The 19,258-nt window shown below is 39.5% G+C and overlaps 2 protein-coding genes across 3 annotated transcripts in view; one reads left to right on the plus strand and one right to left on the minus strand.

Moving 5' to 3' along the window:
- Nucleotides 1-1,807, plus strand: part of LOC126460978 (uncharacterized) — a 47,042-nt gene extending 45,235 nt beyond the window's left edge. The window contains exon 2 of the mRNA XM_050095960.1: nt 1,300-1,807. Within this exon, the coding sequence (XP_049951917.1) occupies nt 1,300-1,671 (372 nt within the window). The 3' untranslated portion in view covers nt 1,672-1,807. The remainder of the gene's footprint in view (nt 1-1,299) is intronic.
- A 6,713-nt stretch (nt 1,808-8,520) lies between these two features.
- Nucleotides 8,521-19,258, minus strand: part of LOC126460994 (methionine synthase reductase-like) — an 89,021-nt gene continuing 78,283 nt past the window's right edge. The window contains exons 8-10 of one of the 2 annotated variants that reach the window (XR_007585945.1): nt 9,753-9,891; nt 9,569-9,676; nt 8,521-9,468 (exon numbers count right to left, since the gene is read on the minus strand). Coding sequence is in view for 1 of the 2 variants with exons in the window: in XM_050095961.1 (XP_049951918.1) it covers nt 9,586-9,665; nt 9,753-9,891 (219 nt within the window). In the remaining variant the exon portion in view is untranslated. The remainder of the gene's footprint in view (nt 9,469-9,568; nt 9,677-9,752; nt 9,892-19,258) is intronic. The other variant, XM_050095961.1, reaches the window with a different exon arrangement.

A 19,258-nucleotide genomic window follows, 5' to 3' on the forward strand; every position in this document is an offset into this window, starting at 1 on the left:
TGTACAAGTGGACATTGTGGATTCGTGAGGTTGTCTCTTGTGTCCCCGTTGCTTCTTGTTTGTTATTGTTCATAAGATCTTGGTCGGTCATCCATCATTGTTCGTGTCCATCCTTTCCCGTTTGTTTGTTTGTTTGTTTGTGGGCCCTGCCGCACTTTGCTCTCAGTAACCCTGTGACCGGAATGGTTGCGGTTACGACGGGTTGTTTACGTAATAGTGAGAAACAACTGAATGTGGGCATTACAATATCATGTATACTAGCTGTGAAGAATGCTTCATCAGAAAGATTACAAGCCTTAAAAAGAGAAGAAATCTGATGAAAGTGTAGTGGCCAATATTACAAGGAGAACTGTTCCAGAAATAAGACTTCGAAGCAAAAAAAAAAAATGGGGGGGGGGGGGGGGGGGGGGTTGTAGAAAAGGCAAAGGGAGAAGCTGAAGTTGTAGATGAAATTTCAAGTGGCTAAGGTACTTAAACAGTGAACGTTTTACTGCAAAATGTAGCATTTGGCAAATATTGTACTTTGATAATTGATGTATTGTCTTAAGGAAAATTGTAGAATGTCACTGCATTACTATGTTAAAACTAAATGTATTTTAATTGGTGTAATGGAAAAAATATGTCTGAAAATAGTCGTACCCCATCCTAGGTGAGAGTTAAATATTTTTATAGCATTTGGTATTTGATAAATGATATAGTAAAAGATTTATATAGTTACATTGTTTATGATTGTACCAAGCACATTTTCAAGAGGTCATGAATTTAACTAAAGAGGGGAAAAGTCAAGAAGTTGTGAATTTAATCCTCTGAAAATCAGTAGAATCACTGTTTGTTAGGTGACAGCTTGTTGAATATTGAAAGTAGAGCAGATACCTAATGCCGAGCTGTATGTATTAGACTACACTGCCTGAGCACTGTTGCGTACTGGTAGTTAACTGTTCATCCATTTGGTGAAACTTGTCACAGCATGAAGATACAGTTCTGGGTTGAGAAACTCTTACTAATACAATGTGAAAAGTAGTTCCTTAGAAATGTGACCAGTATTTTGTCTGACCTCTTACACTGACTGTGTGGCAATATAATGTATAATCAGGATAGACACATCAGATGTACTGTTCTGTACACATGCAAGACAAGTGAGAAGGGCTGTTGTGACAGGAAAGCTTTAAACATCACATCAAGTGAGAAGAGCTATAACTCGGTAACAGGAACTGCTTTTTATCATGTTGTGTTCTGTTTAGAAATACTATTCAGACCCATTGAAATTTATTTAATGCTCACTTTTGTTTCAATTTACAGATTAATGTGACTGCTGATAGACCAGAATCCCCTTCAGCTGACAGCTTGCATTCGAGCACAAGTAGCCTGGATGTGGAAATAGCAGAGGGTGAAGGGACAGTGTTGCGGTGGTACACTACTGTAATTCGTATTATATATATTCTTTTGTGGTGTACACTGTATGCAGTAGCTGTGCAGATGGAGTTTGGTGTTATATACCTCATTGTGTCAGCATTGTGTCTTATTTGGCTAAACACAAGAGTTGGTCCTAAGAAGAAAGGAGAAATAAGTGCATACTCAGTTTTCAATCCAAACTGTGAGTCAATAGATGGTACACTGAAAGCTGAACAGTTTGAAAGAGAAATCAGATACGGGGCAGCAAGTGTCCACTGACATTTCCTACAACTATGTGCACAGAATATTGTTAGTGCCAGGATTTGTCACATAACAAGGTGGTACAGATATATGAAAGAAGCGTCTCACATTTAACAAATAAAACTGGCAAAACTCTGCTTGTCAACAAAATGTACATACCGGTTTTCTACCTCTCTCTCAGTGCCTTTTCATTCCTCTGACCTCCCTCCTGAAGTTCAACTGGGTCGTGTTACAAGTCATTATTATAAACCGATTATAAATCTTTTCCTACGGCATATTACATTTGTTTAAGTATGCAGGTTGGTGCGACTGAAAACTGATATCAGTGGCTTGTGGAGACACAGTTGATTCCTATAGCAGCATGGCATCTGGGTCATTCTATGTCAAATCAACCAATTGTACTACATAATTTGAACTATGACCTCTCAGATTTGGATGATTTTTTTTTCAGGTAATTTACCCACTAACACTAGTTTAAATTTGAAATTTGGTTTTTGAGTTTCAAGGGTTTAAAAATTAAAAAAAATCTCTGTTTTGATCAGTCGATGATTGTTTTAAAATGCTGTAGCTAAAAAACTATACAACCTAGAGAGCTCAAACTTGCACCATTGTTTTCCTCTAAAAATTCCCTTCAATTTGATATGTAACATGACTATGCTACCTAAATCTGAACATTTTAAACTATTCCAAAAAAACATTTTTTGAAATTTCCAAAATATGTACCTTCAGATTTTTAAATAAAAATTGTGTGTGTTGACCAGTCTGGCTGACTACATGCATGCAAAATTTCAAGATGGGATCTTAATGGTTTCTTGTATCAAATAATATTTTACTACCGCAATATACACTAGTGAGGTGAAAAGCAGACTATTTCTAGGCTATGAATACTAAGGTAGGCCTATGTAATTCTAACAAACTTAAATTATTATGTTAGCCTTTTTATGCAGCATTACCCTCTCATTGTTTGTTAATTCATTAAATGATACAGCTATGAATACTAAGGTAGGCCTATGTAATTCTAACAAACTTAAATTATTATGTTAGCCTTTTTATGCAGCATTACCCTCTCATTGTTTGTTAATTCATTAAATGATACAGTGTTGTTTTAATTTAATGCTCATGATTCTTTTAACTATGCATCAGAAGGGAGTGAACACATTTTAATTGGTAATAAACGTGCTTAAAAAAATTGAATAAAGCCACTCACCTTCATCCTTAGTTGTAAATGGCAGAGATTATCTTTTTCTTGGTTTTCCAGTGTTATTTGTAATCATTTACAACAAGTTCCTTATATTAGAAATTGGCTTATAAGTAATTTCACTTGGGAAAAAGATTAACTTGTTGGTATTTGCATGGGTAGAACTGTATTTCTAATACTAATTGGTATTTACAAAGTTAATACACATGGTATTTATACAACTTAGTGTTTAGTGAGGGTAGGTGTAACATAATTTAAATGTGCTTCTTTTATGACCCCACACACACTAGAAAAGTCTCGTTTTGTCTCAGCAGATGAAATGGTTTGTTTACTGAGGTGTCATGCATCATCGCTGGCTGATTGCAGCCGAGTATGCGTGCCACTTGGCTACTCCCTCATTCTTACTGCTTCTCCCCTTCCTACCACTCCCCCCCCAGCTTGTAGTCCGTAATGCCACTACTTCTTGCTGCTAGCCTAGCAGCTGCTGATGAGAGGACGTGTGTTATGACAAGTGGTTTGTTTGGATCTGATTCACAGACTGTAGACCCAGAGGTCAGAGACGGCTGTCATGGGCACATACAATTGAATGTGTGTGAGCTCTCATTTCCTGACAAAAGCTATGGCTGAAAATTTAGTTGTGACAGTGTGGTTGTCTTTTCTACGAGCCTGTCTGTGGCTCAGCAATTACATTTACGGTGAGTTGCTACATACTTTCATTATTATTGAGTCTCAGTGTCTCACCACAAGTACATTGTACAGTGTGTCGTTTTACAGACATTTTATTTATTCTAGTACATTTTGGAGCTTCAAGAGTAGTTTATATGTTAGAAAGTATGGACGATAAGAAGAAGGAAATTGCATCAGTTGCTGGCAGTTTGTACGCTATGTACTCATATATTTCTCAAAAGAAAAATCACAAAATACCTGTAAAACAATCGATATAACACAGTGGGTAATAACTGACAATAACAAACATAATAGAACCAACATTTTATTGGCGGTCACCTACAGTGTTAGTTTACACAATTCTTTCTCGCCTTGTACACTTCTTTCAAGAGACCTACTTTTTTCTGGGATTATTTCTGAAATCTGTGAAGGTATTTTAAATCTGTTATGCAACTCCAAGAAAATGTGAATTTTTGTCACCAAAATCTCTTGCCCAACATAAAGTCCCGAGCGACTGGAAAAAAGCGCAGGTGACGCCTGTATATAAGAAGGGTAGAAGGACGGATCCTCAAAATTACTGACCAATATCCTTAGCATCGGTTTGTTGCAGGATTCTCGAACATATTCTCAGTTCGAATATAATGAATTTCCTTGAGACAGAGAAGTTGCTGTCCATGCGGCTTTAGAAAGCATCGCTCCTGTGAAACGCAACTCGCCCTTTTTTCACGTAATATCTTGCGAACCATGGATGAAGGGTATCAGACGGATGCCATATTCCTTGACTTCCGGAAAGCGTTTGTCTCGGTGCCCCACTGCAGACTCCTATGGTACGAGCATATGGGATTGGTTCCCAAATATGTGAGTGGCTCAAAGACTTCTTAAGTAATAGACTCCAGTATGTTGTCATCGGAGGTGAGGGTATCATCTGGAGTGCCCCAGGGAAGTGTGGTAGGTCCACTGTTGTTTTCTATCTACATAAATGATCTTTTGGATAGGGTGGATAGCAATGTGTCATCGTTGAGTGACTGTAGGAGGATACAAGATGACTTGGACAGGATTTGTGATTGGTGTAAAGAATGGCAGCTAACTCTAAATATAGATAAATGTAAATTAATGAAGATGAATAGGAAAAAGAATCCTGTAATGTTTGAATACTCCATTAGTAGTGTAGCGCTTGACACAATCACGTCGATTAAATATTTGGGCGTAACATTACAGAGCGATATGAAGTGGGACAAGCATGTAATGGCAGTTGTGGGGAAGGCGGGTAGTCGTCTTCGGTTCATTGGTAAAATTTTGGGAAGATTTCTTGGTTGCAGGGTATGCTCCACTCCTTTGGAAATTTAGTGGTACTCCCCAGTACAGCAAAGATTTTGATGAGCAGTTTTAGGCAGATCTTGACAGCCTAAGGATTACTGAGTAGGTTAGGTGGGTAATTGACTTCAGCACTTGCTCCAACTCGGCTATAGTAAATGGATTTTTCCAAACTCTGTGCTCACTGTCCATGCAGTGACAGCTCATGCAAAATTTTACCAATGTGTGGGCCTAAAGCCTTTTGACTTACAGTGGTAGTATTGTGATGAAATTGAGTATATTATTTTCCATATCTAAAATTTAACTGTTTAACATTGAAAGGAATAAAAAGAGGTATTATGGTAGCAGTGGAAATCAAACCAGAACCGACAAATTGGCAGTCAGTGTGCTTGACCACAACATCATTATGTTAACTGTTCCTCAAAAATCCCACATACTCCACGCTTGCACAGTAAGTTACAGGCACCTTCACAGAAAAATACTGACCTGGAGCTGTGAGCAAAGTGGCACTCACAGTGCTGATGCTGAAAAGGACGACAGTCGAAAACAAATAGCTGCGTCCCTTCTCAGAGTTGACCGTAGTGTGGTTGACCATTTCAGCACTTGACACTGGTTTTTGTTTGGAGAGAGCACTATTTTTCAGCTATTTTATTTGTGTGCTAGCGTGAATCTAAAGAGAAATTACATATTTTAGTGTGATATTTACAGTGTGCTGCAGCATATTAACAAATGGTAACCAGCCACCACAGCTTACATGGCTCACATGTAGGCATCCTGCAGGAGGTCATTGCATGTGCGAATTCTAGAAATCTAATACCTTAACAGTGTTTATTTGGTTTCTTCTTCATATGTTAAATCATAGACAAGAATCGGACAGAGTGCTCAAATGTGTGTTTTGCGTGTTTGTTTTTAAAGTTTTCAAAGTAGAAGTTTCTTTAAACATATGAAAGGCTTCTTTCTGCTTTCTAATATTGAAATTGCAATCTTTATTCCACTAGGGTACCGATGTTCTTCACGGTAGGTGAGCTGGATTGCTTGCAAGAACTCGTGCAGTCGCTGCATCATTGATAATACTAAAATATTTATAGTGTCTCCATCAGCAAGGATGATGTGGTTAGAATCTTAATCTGGTCCTCAATTGTTCCATGACATTTCATCCAGTCTGCTTTGTTAACTTTCTACTTTCCTGCTGGGGTAGTGGGGTTTGAATGACAATCCTCTGTGTTTCTAAAGCATTGTGGTCTGATATTCCAGTGGAGGTCTGCAGGAAAGTTTAGTGAACGTAGAGCTATGTGGACTGTGGATAGCTATTTTTCTTGTTTCAGAATCAGTGTTGGCATTCAAGATATAAAGACCAAATCCATCCATAATTTCTAGTAAAGCTGCTCAATAACTGTCTCGATATTCACATCCCCAAGCATAGCTGTAGGCATTAAAATCTCCACAAATAATTAATGGTGTTTCTATCTGGCTCATTGTACAATGCCCTTCTCGATATGACAGTTTTCTGCCAACAGTAAAGTGATACTATCAATATTTCTCAGTCAGTTGTTCTGGTCCTAATAGCCATCACCTGAAGATGATTAATGCTCAACTTATCAATTTTTATTTCCTCACAAGGTAAATGAAAACTTACTGGAATAGCTACACCTCATCTTTCTTCTTCCCAATCATGTCTAAATACAGGAAAGCCAAAGATCCTAGTTTGAACTATGTTTCACAGATGCATGCCATCTTTAGTTCCACTGCAAAATTTTGTTTTTCATACTTAGTACATTCTGCTGATTGTAGATAAGAAGCTAGCAAGTAACTGTTGGTTTGGTTTCATATAAATGGCCCCTGACAGCATGGACATAGCTTCATCTATTGAGTTTATTGTAAACCTAATTATTATTTTTTTACTATTAAGAATTCACTTCTACTCTGAAAGATTTTCTGATTACAAGGTTGAGGAGAATACGGGCGATGTAAGATAGGGATACAATGTTGCATGTATATTTTTTAATTCATCTGTGCATAATCCTGATGCCAAGCACCATTACAACTATGTGATTTCGAGTTTGCTGGTGGGCTCGGTCACTGCCCTGCCGATTCTCTACACTGTTGTCGCAGTGTTTGGATTACGTCAGCTAATTGAACTTGAGCTACTGGCGCTCCTCTCAGATACCCGTTGATATAGGGATGGAAATTCTGTGTAACTATAACGTGCAGGAGGCTCATTTAAAGTTTCTGTGTATGTGGCCTGTTATCTCCTACATTCTTAGCATAGGCCATACTGTGTTATATTTCTTGTTGATGTTTCTAAGCTCAGGTCGACGTGGGCTGCAACAACATAAACGAGAAGGCACTTCTTCCATGCAAATACCTACTGAATGCGTATTGCCACATTTACTTCCACAAAAACAATTAAAGGCCTGTGAGCTGTCTATCTGTTGTTATTGCTTTGTGTACTGGAAGCAGCTGCATGTCTCCACACGGTTAACGACTTCTTGTTGGTTAGGTTCAACAGTATGCACATTAGTTACCTCTACTTGCCATTTTTCCCCATTCTTTTATTTTTTGTCCTTTTGTCAATGTCAAGTTTCATCTTAGCATCTTCTGTCATCTCTTGAAAATCCATCTCATCTATCACTGATTGGATTAGAATAGATCTTATCCGAGCTCTGAGTAGCTGCTGATACTGTGCACGTATCTGGTATCATCTTTCCCATTTCTGCTTGTCTCTTCTCGACGTTACCATATCGTGGGTATCCATAGTGGTGTCCTGTACAACACTGGTAACAGTCACCCAAGTTTTAAGGTCTACAGGTAAGTCAGCTGACCTTCCTCTCTGTAGTCTCTGCTGCCCATCATGAAGTGCCCATATAGTCCTTTGGATATCAAAATGAAAGTAATTCTGTGTTTTCTATCTTGTACAATTCAGGTACACTTAGAGTTGCATTTATTTCTATTCTGTGATGATACTTTTTCTTTTTGTAGATTATAGAGATGTGGTGCATGCTGTATATGGTAAGATTTCAGTCTACGAAACTGTGGCTGTTGAAATCAGTTTGCTCATTTATAATGTTTTTGAGAAAATATTTCTCTGGGCAACATTGTCTCAAGTTGTAAGAACAGGTCTAGGTGTGTGTGTGCGCGTGCGGTTCAGTCTGAGAGAATCATTGGACTGTTTGTAACACATTTAATAAGCTCTTCGTGGGAAATTGTTGCACTTTAATTTACATACTTCACTGTGTTCTATTAGGGATCTGACAATAGTGTTTAGTTGTGCTAGGTAAGTCATAACAAATTTTGTTGTTTGTGGACAGTAATATTTTTATATAAGTATTCTTAAACAAGCCAACATATACTTAGGTATGTTTTACTTGGATGCATCTGTTCTGTGTCACTGTCTTTTGCTTAGTGCCTTCATTAACATTGTTAGACAGTATTCTATTTGACAACCTGTCAATTACTTTCACTGAGTACCCACTGTAATTGTAAAACGAGATAAACTGTGTACTGCTATATCAGTGCACTATGTTCCCTGTAGATGTGAAAACTGTTTCCTAGGAAATTGATATGATGATCAGTTTCATATTCTGTAGTGAACGACATATTTTTGAGAAACAAATTAAATACTGAAAGAAATTCATCGAGTTCATTTTTTGGTACCCTTAAACTAAAAATAAAGTTTTAACAAACAAATCTCTTTTGTATTTTTATTCCAATTTATGGATATTTAGCATCTCCTGGCTTATGAAGATGTTACAATTTTTTTTCCTCATATGACTATCCAAGTGACATGGAAACGAGATGTGTGTTTAATGGAAAATTGGATATTTAGTCAATGGCTGTAATTTTCACAACATATATTTATATAACTTAGGAGTAAAGGAGACAACTTACTAAATAGTAAAAGTGTACACACACATAAATATGCAGTGCAAGGCCAACTCAAATATGCATAGTGAAGGAAAGTGGCCACTGACCCTGAGCATGTTGCACGTAGCAGCATGTTCCAACAACACTGCCTTTGGCCTAGTTTTGCAGTTACCATACTTTCTGGTGGAAAAGGAATTGGGGATTGTGCCCGCATAAAATGCTGTGCAGGGATTTCCACATGACATGGCATGGCTCCTTTCATGGGTGGCCCTGGGTTAAGATCTTTACCCACACCCCTACCCATCAGCTCCTCTCTTCCGGTCCAGCACGCACTCTACATTGTCGTCACCTTCACAATTGTGTGTTGTATCCTGTGCCCATCCCCCTGCTGCCTGCCTCCACCCCAATTGCAGTTCCAGCATGGGCGTGTGCATGCGCCTGTGAGCAGCGATCTATACTTTTCATTCCTTTTTATGTGCCAGTCTATGACTCAACACTTCCACAATTCAGCCAGCTGTCTCCTTTATGTCTAAATTATTTACATTGTGCCAGAACTTTCGTAACAGCAAAATATTTATGCATGTTGGAAACAAGAAATAGACGAAGGATTACATTTACAACTGCTTTGTATATTCAATTTTATTTTATGTGTTTATCTCATAAATAGAGTTGCCTCAGTTGCCAAGACAAGTGATTAAGGCACAGATCTCTTACTCAGCAGGGACCTCTGGTCATCAGGAGAGAGAACTGCAGTATCGTCTGTGATTGAATGTCTGAAAATGTGCAATGTCTACCCTTTAAGTCTGTTCGACAAAGAATGTAGAAAGTGAGACTGGAACTGTAGCAAAATTTAAAAATTACAAAAATACTCACTTAAATTGAATACTAAGTTATCTCCATACATCTTGCACATATCTTGCGGAATTTTTCAGTTGTTTTATACAGTTTTGAGCTGCTTCTTCAGATATTCCTACAATAAAACTATGGAATTAAATTTGTACTATTAAATAAGCATTAATACTAAAAGTAATCACTTTTTCCATGTCGCAAACAGTACCTTTTTCTTTCTGGATAACATATGAAATTGCTTCCTGAACATCTTTAGCCATATTTTTTGCATCGCCACAGATGAATACAGAACCACCTTCATCGATTAGTTTTGTTACAAAATCTTTCCCATAAAGTCTCACATTATCCTGAAAAGGAATATTAGATAACTAGAGGACTGGAAGCAGTGGTATCATATTAACGTGTAAATAAGTCTTAAAATATAAATAAATTGTGCATTTCATACAATACAGGTCAATATTGTGTAGATAACAAGGCACTTGAAAGATTAAACATTGCAGCTACAGTGCCCTGTGGCTCTAGCCTGTCTGGGATGGGGGCTTCTGTCTGGTGGAGTAGGTGGGGAGACGAGGTGAAGGTGGGATGAAAGACAATAAGGCGAGAGCGTAGAAGCTCACCGAGGCATATCCAAAGGACGTAATGTACGATAGCTGTTAAGGAGGGGTGGAACAGGGCGGGCAGAATATGACAGTGCAATGGAAGTTCCACAGAAAGAACAGTATAGAGTGCAGCTCAGTGTTTCGTATTATCACAAAATAGTGGAGCGAGTGTAAGGGACACGATACTCTAGTTGGGGTGGTAATAATTGAAACAAAGTTCAGTTTCATTGTGGTAAGATTTCATCACGAAATTACAGTCACTGTCGTTTTTGCTCTAAAAGCAAAAATATTTTGTGGATTCCAACGTACGTGTGCAAGAAATGTCCAGTGTAATGAATTGAAATATTTCGCATTTTTGTCTGACTGTTATTAAGAAGGATTACAAGAAACTAGTGTGCATATATACACCCCCACCCCCCTATGAACCATGGACCTTGCCGTTGGTGGGGAGGTTTGCATGTCTCAGCGATACAGATAGCCGTACCGTAGGTGCAGCCACAACGGAGGGGTATCTGTTGAGAGGCCAGACAAACGTGTGGTTCCTGAAGAGGGCAGCAGCTTTTTCAGTAGCTGCAGGGGCAACAGTCTGGATGATTGAGTGATCTAGCCTTGTAACACTAACCAAAACAGCCTTGCTGTGCTGGTACTGCAAACGGCTGAAAGCAAGGGGAAACTACAGCCGTAATTTTTCCCGAGGTCATGCAGCTTTACTGTACGGTTAAATGATGATGGCGTCCTCTCGGGTAAAATATTCTGGAGGTAAAATAGTCCCCCATTCGGATCTCCATGTGGGGACTACTCAAGAGGACATCATTATCAGGAGAAAGAAAACTAGCATTCTACGGACCGAAGTGTGGATTGTCAGATCCCTTAATTGGGCAGGTAGGTTAGAAAATTTAAAAAAGGAAAAGGAAAGGTTTAAGTTAGATATAGAGGGAATTAGTGAAGTTCGCTGGCAAGAGGAACAAGACTTCTGGTCAGGTGAATACAGGGTTATAAATACTAAATCAAATAGAGGAAATGCTGGAGTAGGTTTAATAATGAATTAAAAAATAAGAGTGCGGGTAAGCTACTACAAACAGCATAGTAAACGCATTATTGTGGCAAAGATAGACACGAAGCCCACACTTACTACAGTAGTACAAGTTTATAAGCCAACTAGCTCTGCAGATGACAAAGAGATTGATAAAATGTATGATGACATAAAAGAATTTATTCAGATAGTGAAGGGAGATGAAAATTTAATAGTCATGGGTGACTGGAATTCGATAGTAGGAAAAGGAAGAGAAGGAAACGTAGTAGGTGAATACGGATTTGGAGTAAGAAATGAAAGAGGAAGCTGCCTGGTAGAATTTTGCGCAGAGCATAACTTAATCATAGCTAACACTTGGTTCAAGAATCACGAAAGGACGTTGTATACATGGAAGAAGCCTGGAGATACTGGAAGGTTTCAGATAGATTATATAATGGTAAGACAGAGATTTAGGAACCAGGTTTTAAGTTGTAGACATTTCCAGGGGCAGATGTGGACTCTGACCACAATCTATTGGTTCTGGACTGTAGATTAAAACTGAAGAAACTGCAAAAAGGTGGAATTGGATAAAATGACTAAACCAGACGTTGTACAGAGTTTCAGGGAGGGCATATGGGAACGACTGACAGGAATGGGGGAAAGAAATACAGAAGAAGAAGAATGGGTAGCTTTGAGGGATGAAGTGGTGAGGCCAGCAGAGGATCAAGTAGGTAAAAAGACGAGGGCTAGTAGAAATCCTTAGGTAACAGAAGAAATAGTGAATTTAATTGATGAAAGGAGAAAATATATAAATGCAGTAAATGAAGCAGGCAAAAAGGAATACAAATGTCTCAAAAATGAGGTCGACAGGAAGTGCAAAATGGCTAAGCAGGGATGCCTAGAGGACAAATGTAAGGATGTAGAGGCATATATCACTAGGGGTAAGATACATACTGCCTACAGGAAAATGAAAGACACCTTTGGAGAAAAGAGAACCACTTGTACGAATATCAAGAGCTCAGATGGAAAACCCAGTTCTAAGCATAGAGGAAAAAGCAGAAAGGTGGAAGGCATATATAGAGGTTCTATACATATGCGATGTATTTGAGGACAATATTATGGAAATGGAAGAGGATGTAGATGAAGATGAAATGGGAGATATGATACTGTATGAAGAGTTTGACAGCACTGAAAGACATAAGTCGCAGCTAGGCCCCGGGAGTAAACAACATTCCATTAGAACTACTGACAGCCTTGGGAGAGCCAGTCCTGACAAAACTCTACCATCTGGTGAGCAAGATGTGTGGGACAGGTGAAAAACCCTCAGACTTCAAGTAGACTTAGAGAAAGCTTTTGACAATGTTCAATGGAATACTCTCTTTCAAATTCTAAAGGTGGCAGGGGTAAAATACAGGGAGCAAAAGGCTATTTACAATTTGTACAGAAACCAGATGGCAGTTTTAAGAGTCGAGGGGCATGAAAGGATAGCAGTGGTTGGGGAAGGGAGTGAGACAGGGTTGTAGCCTATCCCCGATGTTATTCAATCTGTATATTGAGCAAGCAGTAAAGAAAACAAAAGAGAAATTCAGAGTAGGTAATAAAATCCATGGAAAATAAAACTTAAGTTGCAAAGGAAATGCGTCGTATACAACATCAAAACAATGCTCGTACAAACGTCTGCCAACAGCAGTGTGTCAAAGGCTTCAGGAAGACTATGCAATGCTTTATAACAACAAATTGCCTCCTATGAGTGTGATGTGACAACTGTTTAAATTAGACTCTTGCGCATGCGCAGGTGAGTCGCGTATGATTAGTACCTTCTCCCGCTTCTGGCTACAGAAGTGTGGCTGGGCGCCACTACTTAATTTTGCCCCTGTTCGGAAATATCGTAGATCCGGTGCTGATGCACAGAGCAGTCAGAGTTGTGGTGGAGAGGTGGGTCGTCTCCACGTGACCTGTGTTTACGTTCAGTAATTTTGTTGTTTCCTCTTTGTTTATTGTTCTCACGTTAAATGATAACAAAACGGAGTTTTGTGGGAGCTATTAAATGAATTAAAATACGTGCGCATAAAATATGTTGTTAGTTTCAGAGTTTATTCCCACCTTTCTGACAGTCAAGCATTAATCGTCTTACAGAACAACGAAGTTATTTTTGGCGGTTTGCTAAAGAGATTAGGTTTTTGTTGATCTTTTCTGCCAAGGCAGTCAATTTATTTGAAACGAAGTGTTTAATTTCACACTATTGGCTAGTTTCAACTGTTCGCTGCATTTCAAGTGCACAATGGCATTACGCCATAATAAATTACTGCTACTCCAAGAAAATTTACATACAAATGTGCATTTTAAGCCGAATTATGCATTTTTGCCTCTTTTCTTTTATGTCATAATGTAAGATCTTTTAACGTTTTACAAATACGAACACATGGGCTTCCTGCGTCATCGTAGCTGTGCAAGCGCGGTGACGCCTGTTATCTGAGCTCTCTTGCAACTGCTGAAACGAACCTATTTTTAACAGATTGCGGGAAAATATTGTGAATGGTGGTTTGAAAAGCATTACATTCAAAGCAGATTTCCTTTTACGCAAGATAAACTATGTGCGAGATGTACGATGAATTTCTTAAATCACAAAGCGTTTGACTCTCATTTAAAAATCAACTATTTGAGGATGGCCATTTAGAAGAATGCAAGCCTAGAATGTGGGGTACCACAAAGGCACATAGGAGGTAGGAGGCCAGCAGATTTTGCTACAGCAACTGGCAATTGGCAGGAAGTTGTGGTGACTCGCAACATTCTGCATTAGTAGCCCCACTATGGCACAGTCCAGAAAGGCAGTCCTTGCGGGTGCAGGGCAACGCAGGACAGCAGCAGCGTGACGTGGCACAGAGGTGCCTAAGCAGCCAGCGTTTAAGACCGAGCGTCTGGGCCGAACAGCAGCAGCAGCAGCCAAGGCAAGCGGCAGCTGACGCATGCAGCAGCGCAGGCACAAAGACAGTGTGGGACAACAAGGATCAATAGACCAGACGATGCACCTCAAGGGAAGTGCGGTACTTATAAATTTTGTATTAAGAGTATTGAAGAATATTGTAGTGTTAAAGTGTTACCATAGTTAAGTGGTAAGATACCCCAGACTAACGAAGTCCCGTCATCCTCCAATAGCGGTAAGATGTCAGTTAAGGAGGCATTGTGTATCACGTCAAAAGTGTTCAAAGGGAATAAAAGGGATCTCAGAGAATTTATTGAGAATGTGCATGCAGCATTTGAGCTAGCAAATCTGAAGGAACATGAAACATTACTGAAATTTATTACAGCAAAAATAACCAGTGAGGCCAGATCAAGACTGCAAGTGCGTGAACACACGGGTACGTGGCAGGACGTGAAACATGTTCTAAAAGAAAACTATGCGAGTAAGCGTACCATAGACTATTACGCGTGCAAGATTTTTCAAGAAAGACAGGGACAGGGAAAGCCAATTGCGATATGGGCAAGCCAAATTGACAAGATGTAGATATATTTTAGGGAGGCACCAAACAGTCATGGCTAGAGATAATTTAAAAGGCACAATAGAACTGGTCGATTGATTAGGAGGAGCCTGTTTTATACAAGGTATAAGCAACGATAGAATCCAAACAGTAGTGAGAAGTAGAGGGGATGAAATTACACTAGTTAGCACTGCAAGAATAAAGTGCAATATTGTCCATGAAAGAGCGGGGACTAGCCCCGAGGATAACTTAAACAGAGGAAAGGAAGTGGTGAAGAGCACTAGAGATACTAAAGAATTGAAATGTTTCACATGTAGGTTGAGAGGTCACATTGCAAGCAAGTGTAGGAAGAAGAGGGCAGAGTACAGGCAATGACGGGCAAAGAATTTACGAACTTTTGCTATGGGTGCGACAAGCCGGGACATACAGACGCAGAATGCCAGGTGAGGTTAAGAAAGGTTCATCCAATAGACGTAAGAGATTTCAGAGGAAATTGTAGAAAAACCAATGGAGGGTTACGGGAGTGGAGATGCCTGCAATGTAACCTACCAGGGAACTGTGGAGTCCTGTGTACGACGGTAAAAGACATAGCCTGCTTCAAGTGTAAGCAGCAGGGCGACTACGCTAAAGACTGCCACTTGTCTCGAAATTTGGTAGAAAATCCGAGGAAATTCTGGTCGTATGTAAAGTACACAAGCGGCAAGATGCAGTCAATACCTTCGCTGCGCAGTGCCGATGGTACTGTTACCGACGACTGTGCCACTGAAGCGGAGTTGTTGAACGCAGTTTTCCAAAATTCCTTCACCAGGGAAGACGTATGGAATATTCCAGAATTTGAAACACGAACAGCTGCTAGCATGAGTTTCTTAGAAGCAGATACCTTAGGGGTTGCGAAGCAACTCAAGTCGCTTGATACGGGCAAGTCTTCAGGTCCAGATTGTAGACTGATTAGGTTCCTTTCAGATTACGCTGATACAATAGCTCCCTACTTAGCAATCATATACAACCGCTCGCTCATCGATAGATCTCCACCTGCAGATTGGAAAATTGCGCAGGTCGCACCAGTGTTTAAGAATGGTAGTAAGAGTAATCCATCGAACTACAGACCTACATCATTGAAGTCGGTTTGCAGTAGGGTTTTGGAGCATATACTGTATTCAAACATTATGAATCACCTCGAAGGGAACGATCTATTGATACGTAATCAGCATGGTTTCAGAAAACATCGTTCTTGTGCTAGCTCTTTATTCACATGAAGTAATGGCCGCTATCGACAGGGGATCTCAAGTCGATTCCGTATTTCTAGATTTCCGGAAAGCTTTTGACACCATTCCTCACAAGTGACTTCTAATCAAGGTGCGGGCCTATGGGGTATCGTCTCAGTTGTGCGACTGGATTCGTGATTTCCTGTCAGGAAGGTTGCAGTTCGTAGTAATAGACGGCAAATCGAGTAAAACTGAAGTGATATCAGGTGTTTCCCAGGGAAGCGTCCTGGGACCTCTGCTGTTCCTGATCTATATAAATGGCTTGGGTGACAATCTGAGCAGTTCTCTTACGTTGCTCGCAGGTGATGCTGTAATTTACCGTCTAGTAAGGTCATCCGAAGACCAGTATCAGTTGCAAAGCGATTTAGAAAAGATTGCTGTATGGTGTGGTAGGTGGCAGTTGATACAGAATAACGAAAAGTGTGAGGTGATCCACATGAGTTCCAAAAGAAATCCATTGGAATTCGATTACTTGATAAATAGTACAATTCTCAAGGCTGTCAATTGAACTAAGTACCTGGGTGTTAAAATTACAAACAACTTCAGTTGGAAAGACCACATAGATAATATTGTGGGGAAGGGGAGCCAAAGGTTACGTTTCATTGGCAGGCCACTTAAAAGATGCAACAAGTCCACTAAAGAGACAGCTTACACTACACTCGTTCGTCCTCGGTTAGAATATTGCTGCGCAGCGTGGGATACTTACCGGGTGGGATTGATGGAGGACATCGAAAGGGTGCAAAAAAGGGCAGCTCGTTTTGTATTATCACGTAATAGGGGAGAGAGTGTGGCAGATATGATACACGAGTTGGGATGGAAGTCATTAAAGCAAAGACGTTTTCATTGTGACGAGATCTATTTACGAAATTTCAGTCACCAACTTTCTCTTCCGAATGCGAAAATATTTTGTTGAGCCCAACCTACATACGTAGGAATGATCATCAAAATGAAATAAGAGAAATCAGAGCTCGAACAGAAAGATTTAGGTGTTCGTTTTTCCCACGCGCTGTTCGGGAGTGGAATGGTAGGGAGATAGTATGATTGTGGTTCGATGAACCCTCTGCCAAGCACTTAAATGTGAATTGCAGAGTAATCATGTAGATGTAGATGTAGATGCAGATGCGGAAGGGCTCTGGCACGCCTGGAGAAAAGGTAGGGTGCCAGTATCTAGTATAACTGGCAAAGTGGTGCAGGGAAACTAAGAGGCGAAAGGCCGCACAGTCGGGCCTTGTTGCGATGCGATAGGTAAACCCACAGTTAGGGTAATCGACTGTGCAACAGAGAATGATGTTTTAATATTTTATTGCATAGAGTTAAAGAGGTATTTGAAGTTGTGTTTGCTCAAGAGAACAAGCATCCCGGTAAAAAGAACACTTAGGATCAATGAAGCAGAAAGGTTTCAGCTAAAAGGCGTGACCAGTGGAGCCGTCAATACAACAGGCACAGTACACATGCACTTAAGTGTGGATGGTGCAGAAAAAGTAGGACAGAAATTTCATTTGTGTGGGAGAGGACTAGACATTCCGTACGATGGATTGATAGGCAAAAATTTCTTGACAGAGCATAGAGTCAAGCTAGATTACGCAGGTAAAGTAATAAGACTGAAAGGGCGAGATATACTCTTAATAGTAGAGGAGGAACCAAACGGATATGCACAAGGGGTGCATGTACCTGAATCTTTAGTAAAAGTGCAAAATGGTAAATGCATAGTGAGTGCATTGAACTTGTCAGAGGACAGAGTTCAGTTACAAAATGTCACTAACGTGGATATTTAATGTCAAAGATCAGAGTTCGAGACTCCTGAAGTGGAGATTGAAGCTCGAGGAGTATGATTATGAGGTAATATACAAGACAGAAAAGCTAAATAGTAATGCAGATGCACTAAGCAGAATAAGGCATGAAGGGAAGGAAGAGATAGATGTGAAGCAGAATATGGAGTCAGAGAAGATCTCTGTAGCACAAGCAAGTGGGGAACAAAGTGCCGTAAACATGCAGCAAGCACAAGTGTCGGCTGAAATAGAACAGGAAACTAATAGCGAAGAGGAAATTAGTCCTGAGGAAGAGGAGGATATACTAAAAGAGATGCCTGATAATCCCTTGGGAGGGCACCATGGAATGCACAGGACACTCGAAAGAGTCAAGGCGCACAAGCAGTGGAGCAGAATGAAACGTGACATTGAAAATTACATCAGGAAATGTTCGTCATGTCAAAAGAATAAAAACACACAGATGAAAACAAGGATGCCATTAGAAATTACAGACACAGCAGAAACAGTACTTGAAAAATGCGCAATGTGTATAGTGGGTATTGGTTTACAATGGTGTTCCTTATGCGTACTTTACTACAACAGTCACTGTCTTCAAAATATTTCCATATACTCTTAAAACAGTCTCTGCAACATCTGCATTGTTTGCTACAGCATGTTATAATAAGGATAATTTTTACTACTGACACATACCTGGTTATGGAATAGTGTGTGAAATACGTGGAATATTTCAATTCTTCCTCCTGTCTCTCTGCTATTCTCTGGACATCATCCTATCTTTTCCCTGCGATTTTTAAATCGCCTAACTGCGTTACTACATGATCCAATGGTAAATCTGATGTTAACATTGACATTTCGCTTTTCTTCATTTACAACGCAACAATTGAATTCTAGATTAATTTGCGGTATTATATATTTCTTTGTAACATTACTGTGAATTACTCTGTCTGTTTGTATGAACACTCTGGTTCCATATCCCTTACATTTACTATAGAAACTTATTTTGCCTGCCCCTTTCATTGTTAGGTCCTTCAGTGGTTCCTTTCCACATTGTTAACCTGCCACAACTGTATTCATCAGTCTCTGGAAACATCCTGGGGCTCGCTTCAGTCCCATCGGCATTCTCTTATATTCATACCCAGAAACTAGTTTAATAAAGGAACTGAAGATGCAGTAATATAGGAAAGGGGTGGAAAAAGCCAAGAAGAGGCAGTCTTGTTCAGAAACAGACATTAAACAAAGATAAATAATAAAAATATGTATACCAAAATTTGTAAAGTAAAAGTTGCCTTATAAAATGTGCAATGTCACTGTATCAATGTTCTTATCCATGGTCACTGTATCAATGCTCTTATCCATGCTTAATGAAGTTGTAATTGTATTAACCAATGTTTAATGAAAACTGTATAATTGTATGTATCAATGTTTAATGAAACTGTAATTTGATATAACTTTATGTGCTAATATATGTTACCCATGTATAATGTAATTGTGGTTTCCTAAGGTTTAATGGACTTGAGTAAACCAAGGGTGTAATGAAAATATAACATGTCAAGTGCTGATGTAACAACCGAGTGTAAAATCTGTAAAGCA

This window comes from Schistocerca serialis, chromosome 1 (assembly GCF_023864345.2).
Source record: "Schistocerca serialis cubense isolate TAMUIC-IGC-003099 chromosome 1, iqSchSeri2.2, whole genome shotgun sequence".
Lineage (NCBI taxonomy): Eukaryota > Metazoa > Arthropoda > Insecta > Orthoptera > Acrididae > Schistocerca > Schistocerca serialis.